Below are 12,897 nucleotides of genomic sequence, written 5' to 3'. Positions count from 1 at the left end.
TCAGATATTTAAATGGCATAAGAGATATAGGTTTGTTTTTCGCAAGAAATCAAGATCCCAATATGATTGGATTCATAGATGCTAGCTACTTATTAGATCCCCATGATACCAGGTCCCAAACATGCTTTGTATTTTTACATAGAGGAACAGATATATCATGGAAGTCTTCCAAACAGACTCTGGTAGCTACCTTCAATAATCATTCTGAAATCATAGCACTATATGAAGCTTCACGTGAATGTGTATGGCTTCACAGAATGATCAACCACATACAACAATCATGTAGTATTGATTCCATTGAATCACTGACAATTGTCTATGAAGATAATTATGCTTGCGTTACACATATGATGATAGGTTACATAAAGAGCAATATCACAAAACATATTGCTCCAAAATTATTTATCCCCATGAGTTACAACAAAGTGGGGAGATAAATATCTTGCAAACTAAATCATGCGATAATCTCGTTGATCTTTTTACTAAGTCATGACCATCCTCTACACTCTGGAAGTTTGTACATGGGATTGGCATGAGACGACTTCGAAATTTATAAGAATCAGTGGGGGCTATCTCCTAATTATTAAACATGTCCTAACATCGTATTACACTCTTTCCTTTTATGAGTTTTCCTCACAAGGTTTTCTCATACAAGTTTACAAGAGACAATCCCTGGATATACTGGCCAATTTCTCCAAATTTTCTCATTGGGTTTTCGTGGAGTTTTTAATAGTATATCGACATATTTCTCATGTTTTTTCTACATGGTTTTTAGATAAATTACCTTCATGTCGTATCTCCAATTTTCCCCACATAGGTTTTCAGAGGAGCTACCAAAGACATAGTGGTTTATTAATCACAGTAAGATATTCCTCATATTTTTCCTATAGGTTTTTTTGAGGAATTAACAACGCATTGATCTCAAGAAAGATTCGATCAAGGGGGAGTGTTGTGAAAAGTTGTCTCTTCAAAGAGACCTATTCACCAAATGAGATGATCTCATCCATCCATTAGGAAGACAACATCAAGATATAGACAGGACAGTTACATGTATCTAAAGAGTGTGTTCTTTGACATGAATGCAGTGAACAGTTGTCTTTAGGACTAGACACCTATTCACTGCACCTCTTTCCCTTGTGTAAATATACATAGATCAATACAACAGAACGCTTCTTCCATTTCTCTATTTTCACTTTTACTTTCGGTTCTAACAAATTGATTGCCGGTTTTGCCATATCGCTGGTTTCGTCTTGCCATATGCGAGCGTCTTTCATATTCCTTTCGATATATTATTATACCATCGCTGGTTTCGTCTTGCCATATGCGAGCGTCTTTCATATTCCTTTCGATATATTATTATACCATTTTCGAATTCATCGAACCCCCATTCATATTTCTTCTTTTGCTCTGTTACATTTTCAAATTCAGCATAGAAACCCCACGCCACGACTTGTAGCAGCAGACAGAGCCTCACAGCCGCATCAATTCATGGCAGCCGCTTAGGGATTAGAAGCAAGGGGATTGGAGGCCCTCTTGTTATTCAAGGGGAATTTCAGGGTTGTTTGGAAGCCAGAGGAATGATGGGGTTAGAGGGGCTGAAATCCTCTTGCCATTGAAAAGGGGATTTTATCCTCTCCAGTCTCTGGCTCCCAAACAAGCCTTTAGAGTGTGTTTAATAGAAATTGAGAGAGTTAAAACCCCCTTTCTATTTGAATAGAAAAAGCTCAATCCCCTTCGTTTCCCTTCCCAAACAAGCCCTCACTGCCGCGGTTGCGATGGTGTAAAGGTCGTGCAAATTAACAAGCAAAACACTTTTTAGTGTAGATGACACGATTTAGAGTAAAGTTTAAAATAGGGAGCGATAAAGAGTGAGATCTGCAGTTCCTGGTCCAGCACAGCTGCTCACAGAGCACCCGGTGATGAGCTGCATCCAGTACCAGCAAGATGCGCTGGAAACTCAGTGTGGCGGCAATTTAACCAGCAAATGCACTGCTAATGACGACTAGGGGCGGGCCGGCGGGGTAACATGAGATACGAGGGGAACTCCAGCAAAAGATAAAACAATGAACCATCAAACATGGTGGCAGCTTACCAGGGTTTATGCAAATTAAAAAGAGCACATACTTAATCTGTGTAACTATTTCTTTGCCCCGTGAGTATTGATGCGCAGTCCAATCAAGCTCAACAAATGGCGGGAATGGCTCACGATACACATGGCGCACGCTACAACAGTTGGAGCTTCCACTGAACTGAACAATAACCAGCCTGGTGCATCAATCTCGCTCACTGTTGGGGGGAGGGGGGGGCATGTTGCCTTTTTTTTCCTTTCTTTTTTTGCCTCACATTGAACCAGATAGCCTACATTCAACCGTAGATTCAAAAGTTAATTAACAGTATCAAAGTGATAACGCTAAGACATGTTTAGCCTGCCATGGCAACCCTCATCTGGTGTTACCTAACTAACGATTGCAAGGCCAGAGTGAGCTACCATCCGGATCTTGTCAGCCTACTCGTCCTCCTCCGACAACACACTCCAGATCATCCTGGAGACAAGCAACCAAGCGGCAATTAGTTTCCCGTTTGCTAGATGCAGACCTTTAGCGACAGTCAAATGACCGAGGCATCCATTCTTTTCTTACCAGAACAAGGACAGGAACAGGAGAACTATGAGGCTGACTATCTTAAAAAGGCGCCGCTTCTTCTCACGGCCAAGTTGATTAAATATCTCCGTCACATCTACCAGATGTTGTCGCCGCTGGTATCTGCAAAGGTCATAAAACATATAAACTTATCTGTGACCGGTGCTGAAAGGAAACTAGAGTTGCTTGTTCCAGCTTTCAAGTGGTTTAATAACCAATCGATGGTTACTCTCTGGACAACAAGAAAAGGTTCTGAAAAGTGAAAACTGGACAGCTTAGTGGCCAAAAATTACAATTGTCAGGGAGAAACTATAGAAAAAAAAACTTAGCCGGTAGGGGAAAGACCGCCCCCACGGTATTATATTAAGAAGAAGCTCAATCGAAACCCCGATCGAGAAAGATCACGAAAGCTAGTCCCCCGTGCAACATGAGGGTTCGCCCCCTATAGGTCAGATCTTTACTCGTGCTTTGAGCCCTCCCAGCCCAGACACGAGGATCTACCCCCTATAGATCAGTCCATCTCGTGTGCACACGACCAGGGGAACCAACAACTGACCTTTTTTAACCTCAATCTGAAATTCGGAATGCTACTCAGACCACCTAACCAACTCGGCTAGAAAATGTTAATAAGCACTGCTATAGTACTCTCTGTTTTGTTGCAGTTGGTTTTTTTTCACCTTTTTTTGTGGTTGAGGGGAATGAAAAAAGGAACCTTCTAAGCTTGAAACCAGACCAAGGTAAGGTATAACTCAAAGCAGCAAGAAGAAGAAAGGTATCCAGCCAGTTCCCAGTTACAGTACCACTTGTTAAGGGTTGAGATTTAACCAGCAGCAATAGAAATCTAATGGTACCAATTTGGAAACTAGACATGACATGACATGACATGTCTGTCACTCTTATGTCTTCCTTCAAGATTAAAACAACCAGAAAGACTAGGAATGATTTGACCAACATTTCAATGGCATAATTAGAAGCTGTGCAACTCCTCAAAACATCCATGTCATGTGGCATGTACTTATTGATTATATTCACTAATATCAACATGTTCACAGCTGTGCCATACTGATCACTAACTATGTGGTATTAAGAATATGGTTATTTGGTTCGATAAAATAAGAAGTTCGCTGCATCAGCACTTATGAGTAAAAACCAAGGCCACACACAGTGAGCAGAGACAGCAAAAGATAAGGCTACATATTGGGGCTTTCAGAGGTATTCTTCTCTTCTCGGATGACGTGCTATATTTTTAGTTAGAATACAAGGTAAGCTTTCTGAATAGTTACACAACAACATGGTTTTGCAGATACTTTTGGTCTCACCCAATTGTCTGATATTTGTAGTTTGCTCATTTGACGTGTTGAAATTCCTATACCAAAAATACATATAGACCTGTATTTTCAAGTCGTCCGACTAATCGCGATTAGTCGCGATTAATCGGGCTAGTCGGTTAGAAGAGCTCGATTAGCACAACCGACTCGATTAGAGTACCCAAAGTTTTGAAAATCGTCGATTACGTCGCGCCTAGGCGCGCCTAGGCGCTAGGCCATGGGCTTCCGCCTGGACTAGGGGGGTAGGCGACCTCCTAGTCGATCGGAGCGCCTAGACGGCGCCTAGCGTGGATTCCGCGGCGATTCCTCGTCGCCCAGGTGCCAAGTCGTCGCGGAGGCGAGGCTAGGCGCGCGCGCGCGAGCTGGAACGCGCGGGACTGCGGGAGAGAAATAGCGCGCAAGCGGGAAAGCGCGCGGGAGGGAAATAGAGCGCGCGCGGGAGGGGATTAGGGAGCGGCGCGGTAGGGAAAGGCAGATTGCGCGGGAGGGAAATAGCCTGATTGCGCGGTCGCCGGAGACCCCCTCCCTGCTTCCTTCTCTGTCGGGCGCCAGAGAAGCCCCCGCCGCCGCCAGAGAAGCCCCCGCCGCAAGAGAAGCCCCCGCCGCCAGAGAACTCCCCTGCCTGCTTGCTCCTGCCTGCTTGCTTGCCAGAGAAGCCCCCTGCTTGCTTGCTTCTTCTCTCCTGTTCTTCGCCGACTCTGCCCTGCTGCACATCCTCTGCCCTGCTGCTTGCTTCTCTTCTCCCCTGTTCTTCGCCGACAGAGACAGAGAACTCCCCTGGTTCTTCCCCGGCAGAGAAGGTCTGTATGTTCCTCCTCCCCTGCTTCTCTCCTCTGTTAATCTGTTATTCACTGATTCACATATGATGGCAATGTTGAGAACCGTTTCAAGGATGTTGTTGCTGTTATTGACAAGAAGATGGCTGGAAGACTTGATTCTCCATTGCATTTGACAGCTTATTTGCTGAATCCACACTACAGTTATGCTGACCCATCAATCTTTGATGTTCCCAAAATAACAGAAGGTTTTATCAATTGTGTGGAGACTTTTTATTATCATGACGACGAAATGCAAGAACAAGCAGCCAACATCGAACTCCAGAAGTTTCAGAATAGAGAAGGTCCATTTAGCAAGAAACTTGCAAGGACTTTTGAAAACTTTGATTATAATCCAGGTAACAGCTGTTTGTAAATAGAGAGGTTTTTTATTTCAGCATTGTAACAAGCAATCTGTTATACTACTAACTAATAGAGAGGTATTTTATTTCAGCATCATGGTGGCGGCTTTATGGAACTGAAACACCAGCTCTACAGAAGATGGCTACCAAGATCCTATCTTTAACAGCAAGTTCTTCTGGTTGTGAAAGAAATTGGAGTGGGTTTGATGGGGTAAGTACCTATCTGTTATCAAAATTACAGCAGCATTACAATAAAATTGCAGAACTAAAAGTGCTCTTATTTTTAATTTATAGGTGCACACTAAGAAGAGAAATAGGCTTACTACAGACCGCCTCAACAAGTTGGTCTACATTCAGTTCAACAACAGGCTAATTAATAAGAGAGCAAAGATCAAGTCCAAGAAAATTACTGATGTTCTCTTGTCTAGTGGTACAACTGAAGCTCAAGGTTTCCTCCAAGAGAATGGAGATGATTGTGCATTAGTCTCCTTTAGAGATGACGAAGACGAGGAAGAAGTCATGGAAGGTACAGGGATACCTTGGTCTGTGCTTGGAGACGCAGTGGGAGCAGAAGAACAACTAGAGCTGCGTAGAAGTGCAAGGGTGAGAGAGCTCAATGAAGAAGAGTTCGAGTCCGAAGAAGAAGAGTTTGATGAAGATGAGGATGAGGATGAGATGGATGAAACCGGCGTGTGAGCCAGCTTCATGTCATGTTTTAGCTTTTATTATGCATCCATGTATCTTTAACTTGTGAACTTAGAACTCCTGTTGTGCGCTTGTGTTTTGTGTTGTGGCTTGTGAGAACTGAATCATGTGCATGGCTTGTTATTTTATTTCGTGTTGCTGCATTTTATATGTGTTACTGCCTGCTGTCCCTTCATGTTTGTGATTTCTAAAGGCTATCCTATGGTGTTGATCAGTACTTAATGGATGGGAGAAGGGTCAGACCTCAGATAAGTACCTAACTTGCTATTTCCTATGTTTTTATCACTTGTATTGATGCCCAATTGCATCTAAAAGTGTTGTCCACTTCTATTGCAGCAGTGCTTGAGGATTCAGTGATCAGCAGATCTGCAAGGACAAAAGGTATGTCTACTGATCCTTCCCTATTTTTTATCTATAAATGTATATATGTATATATTATATAAGTTGGCAAAACGCCTAGAAAAACGCCTAGCATCGCCTAGGCAAGCCTAGGCTGGACTAGTCTCTAGGCTAAGGGTCATCGCCTAGATTCCGCCTAGCGCCTAGCAAAACTTTGAGAGTACCTAATCGCCCTGGTCGTCCGACTAGTCGACGATTAGGGTCGATTAGTCGCTCGATTAGTCGGTTCTGCGCGACTAGGTTTAGGATCCAGATTTTTTGATTTCGTGCCTTCGTGGGCTTTTTTGGCGGGCGGCCCGACTACAGGGAGTTGAAACGCCAGCCGCCTCTACTGAAGATGGAACGCCAGCCGCCTCTTCTCTTCTTTATTTCCCTACCGGCTCAGTGGCTCCTAGACTTCTTGAGTTCTTGTTCTGGAATCCAGGCTTCCAAAGTCCAGACTTCACCTCACCAGTACACTCGCAGTTCCAATCCAGAGTTCCAGACACGCGCGAATCCAGTTCTTCCAAGTTCCGGACTTCACCGACGGCCGACCCAGATTTATCGTCCACAGTCCAGACACTCCAGAAATCCAGATTTTTTCGTCGGCATGAGTTCATCTTCTGGAGGTATTCTTTTGTGTAGTTCTGTTCTTCAATCTTCATCCTTCATCCTTCATCCTTGTATGTGTTGTGTCATTCTGTAATCTGGACTGGACTTCTGAATTTTTATTCTTGTACTCCATCAGTCCATCCTATTCGGCTATTCCTGTAGAGTGTAGACTTGTAATCCATCGTCCACCTTATTCCTTATTCATTTGATACATTATTATATAGTATATACTAGAGACGGCAATGGGTACCCGAAACCCGAAACCCGATGGGTTTTTACCCCATTAGGGTACGGGTTTGGGTCAATTTTCATACCCATGGGTTTGCTAATGGGCATAAATGTATACCCGACGGGTTCATGGGTACGGGTTTGTTCCTGTAGTACCCAAACCCGTGAACCCGTGGGTTTTTTAAACCCGACCAAACCTAGTGCATATTGTCATTTTATTTTATAAACGAACAACAAACTTGTTATCTACCTATTTACTTCCCAATTTTTATCAAATAGTGAATGTATAAGTAGTTGGTGATAGTGTTGCTTGCTTGCTATAGCGTTATATATGTGGTGGATGTATAACTTAGTGCAAGGTAACTTGATTATACAACTTATTATTTGTATTTAATTCTCTCTACTAATATTTTTATACCAAATTATGAACTCGTTGATCATTACATAAATTTTGGACCATGATCTCATTAATCATTACGATGCTTATGATTATAAAAAGAATAAGCATATTGGAGATAAAAACCCGTGGGTAACCCGTGGGTACCCGCAAACCCGATGGGTACGGGTTTGGGCAAAATTTCAAACCCGTCATGGGTACGGGTTTTTTAATGGGTGTAAATATTTTTCACGGGTACGGGTTTGGGATAGCAAAACCCGGCGGGTTTGTACCCGTTGCCATCTCTAGTATATACATAGGTCCTGGTCTCCTGGATGAACAGGACGACCAGTAAACGACCAGGTCGACCAGAGATCGATTAGTCGACGACTAATCGAGATTAGTCGCCTGGTCGGTCCCCCAGTTCGACTAGCTGGTCGAGCGACCAGAAAACAGAGATATAGACAATCGCCAACTTTACAACCTTGTTTGCTAAACTCAAAAAAGGTAGACAGACTGTCTTTTCAATCGCTCGCCAAGCACACCCAACGTAAATTTAACGAGAACAGCACAACAAGACACAAAACATCTAAACAGAAGTGGAAAAAAATAATTAAACATGTAAAACCATGACCCTACACGTTAAAGTTTTTATGTTTTCTCACAGATGAGTTTGTAGAAATTCAAGCCAGCTTGTGAGCATGTATGAGTAGCATTTGCGTTAGAAAAATATAAGAAAAAAAGATCTGTTATATATTATACTATTATACCAACTTAATCATGTAATTATGTCATGTGTAAAATACAAAGAAAAGAGCTAAACGCAGGAGAGACAAACCCTTAATACATGATTTATTTCAATCCAGCAATTTGTGACCCAGAAGCTAAAAAAACAGTTAAGTCAGTTGGCAGCACCTATTTCCTCCTTTTCTTCCGATTCTTAGTATGAGTAGCCAGCACAGTACACTTTCCAACTTTCAATTGCATGTTTACTCTATCCATATCAGATCGATAATTTAGTAACGATGTAGAATTAACAAGCTGCCATTCCCCTGACTTCACAATAATCAGAGCCTACAGAATCGTATTCCTAGTTGCTTTAAAAGGTAGTCACAGGACAGGCAGCACTTACAGCGTATAATTGTAGTACACCATTGGGAGAGAAAGTAACAGCATCGCCCAATGGCCAGATAAGAGGAACAGCACGCTGAGAAGTGCTTGTAACACAAATTCTGGCATCACGACCTTGTTTATTCGAGAGGATGAATCGAATGGGTTGATATAATCGAACTCTAGATCCGCCAAGCACATCAGCTGCAATGAGAAACGGAAGAACTAGACGGTCAGTGACAGTTTAAGGACAGGTATGCTTGTCAGTTAAAAGGATGAGGAAAAGAACATCCGAATTCCTTCCAGCAAAAGGTCACAGATTTACAACGTATAAACGGCACAGAACTAAAGTAAATGCACCGGGCCGGGCATCAGCATTCACTAGAACGCAGCATCGCGACCAAAACCAGATACTGAGCCCTTCTCCACCGCACCGACCAAATTGGCACCCCCGAAGCCCCAAGAGACGACGTGTGAGTCCGGAACCCAGATACTTGTAACAGCCGCGTCAATTTTTCGCTGCGTAATCGGGCACAGAAAGATCCTACCGGGACCAGGCGAGGCTAGGGATTTCGGAGCACGGGGGCGGCACTGACCTGGTAGATGACAAGCACGATGAGTGCGACGACGAGGAAGAACGCGGTGAGCCACACGAACACCATCTCCGACTTGCCCCTCCGGGCGGGCGCGGATGCCACACTCTCGCTTTCGTTAGGGGGGTAGGGGGGTGAAGCGGAACCCTAGCCGAGCACCGTGGCGCCGCTGCGGCCGCCGGCGAGGTGGTCGTGGGCGGTGAGCTGGAACGCGTGGGTGGGAGGCGAGCGGGTGGGGTCAGCCAGATGCGTAGTTTACTGCGGAGGGCTTCTTCCAATTTCGGCTACGGCCCATGCCATCTCAATCCCCTCCGATTCCGTTAGTCGTGTAGTTTGGACCTCAAATTATATACTAACGGCAACAATTAATATACAATCAGACCTTATACGCAAGCGTGCAAGTGAGTTTCTTAATCTGTTAAATCATAATTTAATTGTAGACATGATTGTGGTTTGTTAGGAGGTTTTTTAAATCTACTCGAGCGGGTGGTAAAAGAGTTTAAATGTTAAATGTGATACATGGTTAGATCATAATCTAACGAATCAGAAACCTCATTTGCACGCTCACACATAAGACCTGATTATATATTAGTTTTTGCCTCCTCTAATTCTATAGAGGATTTAAGTTTCTAAACTAGCATAAAGTACAATTTTTCTAATCTCCTTCAATTTTTAAAGAGATTTGAGTTGCCAAAACTATCACTAAAATTAGTGTGGAAACTTCTGTTGTTAAATCCAAGAAGTAAAAACGTACTATATAAATAATTAAATGTCTTATTTGAAATGGCACATAGGATTACTTACCCTAAGTAGGGATTATAAGAGGACTAGTCTAATACCCGTGAGTTGTGATGGTACCTAACTATATTTGAATATATTGATTAGGTGACTAAGCGACATACAATTTTAATGGACCCTCCACATAAAAATACACATAATAGATAAATTTAATGTCAAAGTGAACATATTATTCATATACTAGATATTGAACTGGTAAAACAAATATTACACTTGATTTTAGCCAAAAGATCAAAAAAAAAGTTGAAAAGGAGCCCCTATGCTCGAATTAAATATAGCCAATGTTTTGGTTTAGGACTTGGGAGGAAGAAGATGGTGTAGATCTGATGCCCTAACCAAAATCATTATTGAGATTCCATAGGTAACACATGCAAATGCATTTATGGTGATGGCTTAACAATTTTATCCAAGTTTAGTAAGACAGAAAAACGCAAGTACGCCAACAAGATCATTCCTGAAATACCAAATACAACAAATTTATCCTCTAATGCTTAACATGCTTACTGAAATGCATACTTACTCTTACCTTTAGAGTATCATATCAAACAATAAAAATGTAACTACCTCTGCATGGATCAGAAACATACGTCACCCAAGTAGATCAGTGACTCACTTGGCAATCCAGGGCTTCATCACGTTCAACTTGACCTTTGATCTTGACGTATCCACCTACCAAGCACAAAACCGCTAGATCAGAGGAAGCCCTTGCAGACAACAGCTATATATCCCTAAAGTATTGTGCACTCATTACATCCAAATTGAGAAACAAATAGTATGAGTGAAAGAACGAAGTGGCCAGATGGTCGGACGCGAACTTCTGCGTCTTGAGTAGCTTGGCTTGCTTATTTGAGAAGCTTGTGTCCTGGTCAGTGAACGTCCCCTATGAAAAACACGACAATTAGATCGGTCTCTACCAATAATAGATCCGACGAGAACAATTGTGACCAGACGAAGCGCATGCTAGGTAGATCTACCATTGATACCGTGTCGCCCATGGGATGGGAGGAGCGGAGCAGAGCTCTCGTCCGAGTGGAAGATGAGTGAGGTGGGAGATGGGCTCTCGGTCCATTTTGGCGACGAGGAGGTTCAGAGTTAGCTGGACTCGATACAACTTTTATCACCTAGTGATCATCCTTATCCGAAGGCGAGCGCCCTAATTCTCCTCGCTGGTGGCGGTGCAACGGTGGAAGGAGCGGGCAGAGGTTGTTACGAAATGAACGGGGTTTGTTGCTAGAGCGACAGCTACGAGAACGCTGTTGTGCAAACAAATAGGATAAATATGAGATATGATTTGGTACCGCGGGTTGATTTTGAAGAAATACAAGTGGTTCTTTGTAAAAAGATGACACAGAGCGATCGTTGAAATTGATGTTTTAATATAGTAGAGATTTGAGTTTTTCCAAACTAGTTCTGAAAGACCTAAGTTACTGATACGATTTTGGAACGCCGGGTGTTCCTTTCCTTTTCTAATGCAAAGTTATAAAGTATTGAATTGATGTGATCTGTATGAACGAACATTGAAATAGAAGGATGGTCCGTGAACGAGTGAGGCCTTGTTTGTTTGTGCCGGATTGGTGGGTCGAAACAATTCCTAACCAGATTGATTCTCTAATTTATATAAACTTTAATTAGCTGGAACGATTCCGGGTGCAATCCGCAAACAAGGCATGAATCTGATGCCACCGAAAGGACAGGCACCGATTCAGTTTGTACACTTAGTTTAGTTTTAATATTAATGATAATATAAATTTATTACTCTTAGTTTTAGTGATTGGTGATAATATAAAATTGTTATGATTAATATGTATTTTATAGAACCAAGACCATAATTTAAAACGATTAGACTTGCATGATCATTCATTCACTTACCGATAGAAATCAATCGTCGGCTTTTAAGAGATGAAGAAGAAGATTAACTATCAACTAGGTCTAGATGTTAATAGAGGTATTGAACACTTAGAGTGGTGATATAATCTTATCTTTTCATTAATCGTATTATAAAAGAGGGACGTGAAACAGTTGTTTGACCTAGTTAAGTGTAGTTAGGGCCTATTCGTCTTTATATAAATTCTACGTGGATTGGATGAGATTGGATGAGTTTAAATCCATTGCAAGTCAAAATCTCTACTATTTTTTTAATCTCATCCAATCCATATGAGATAGTAATAACCGAACAAAACCTTAGGTATGGTGATACACACGTGTAAAAATTAGTGCTAGGTAAACTCATAATAGCATACGGTAAGTTTGAAACAAAACACAAATCAAAAAGTGATTCAAGCGAGTTGATTTAGACGATACAAATATATATATGAAGTTCATCAAATATATATGAAGTTCATCAAATTGAGAGGAGGTACAAGTCTTAATTCGAAAGGCTACTCAACACAGGCGAACAAAATCAAGAACAAGGATCTCATTCGTAGCAATTGATCTTTATAGGCCTCTAGTTAGCGGTGATGACTAAATATAATGGAATGCAAACTCCTAGACAGATCCTCTAATAGGCTTTATAACGGTACATGACCTAACCGGCTAGAAGACAATGTCACACACCCTGACAGATTCTGGATGTTGTTTCGATGATTCTTTTTGACTATGGATGAATTTTAACATCAGAACTAGAACTATTGGTTAGCTTACAAGATTACCCTTCATGCATATATGGATCATCGAGAATTAAATCCATATCTTTACCCAGGACCGCTAATAGAATTCAACTTGAACTCTTAACTTAAATAGAACCTGAAATGAACTCTAAATTAAATTCGAATGACTTAAATGCCAACGGCGATAATCGTCTACATGACTTATTTGAAGAAATAGTGTCTTCATCATCCTCTGACTCAACTTTAAAAGAGTGATTGGTTCCTTAGTCATCCTTCTAAATTTTAGAGAATAAACTTTAGTCTCTAGAATTTCTATCTAGGAGACCTCTTTTAGTCACACTGTT

The 12,897-nt window shown here is 41.8% G+C and overlaps 1 protein-coding gene across 2 annotated transcripts; it reads right to left on the bottom strand.

The window, feature by feature from the left end:
* Positions 1 to 1,837: 1,837 nt before the first annotated feature.
* LOC100282395 (uncharacterized) lies at positions 1,838 to 9,493 on the bottom strand. Of its 2 annotated transcripts, NM_001155306.2 has the most exons (5): positions 9,150 to 9,462; positions 8,576 to 8,757; positions 2,640 to 2,762; positions 2,456 to 2,543; positions 1,838 to 2,358 (listed from the first exon to the last, which is right to left on the bottom strand). In NM_001155306.2, exons 1-4 carry the CDS (start codon positions 9,213 to 9,215, stop codon positions 2,507 to 2,509), a joined length of 408 nt encoding a protein of 135 aa, NP_001148778.1. In that variant the 5' UTR covers positions 9,216 to 9,462; the 3' UTR covers positions 1,838 to 2,358; positions 2,456 to 2,506. The 2 variants fall into 2 exon arrangements, with proteins under 2 accessions (NP_001148778.1, XP_035815493.1); XM_035959600.1 differs by having other exon boundaries at positions 2,033 to 2,543; positions 9,150 to 9,493.
* Positions 9,494 to 12,897: the final 3,404 nt, after the last annotated feature.

Source organism: Zea mays, chromosome 6, assembly GCF_902167145.1.
Source record: "Zea mays cultivar B73 chromosome 6, Zm-B73-REFERENCE-NAM-5.0, whole genome shotgun sequence".
Taxonomy (NCBI): domain Eukaryota; kingdom Viridiplantae; phylum Streptophyta; class Magnoliopsida; order Poales; family Poaceae; genus Zea; species Zea mays.
The sequence above is the reverse complement of the archived record's forward strand: the minus strand, read 5'-3'. Positions and strand labels throughout refer to the sequence as shown.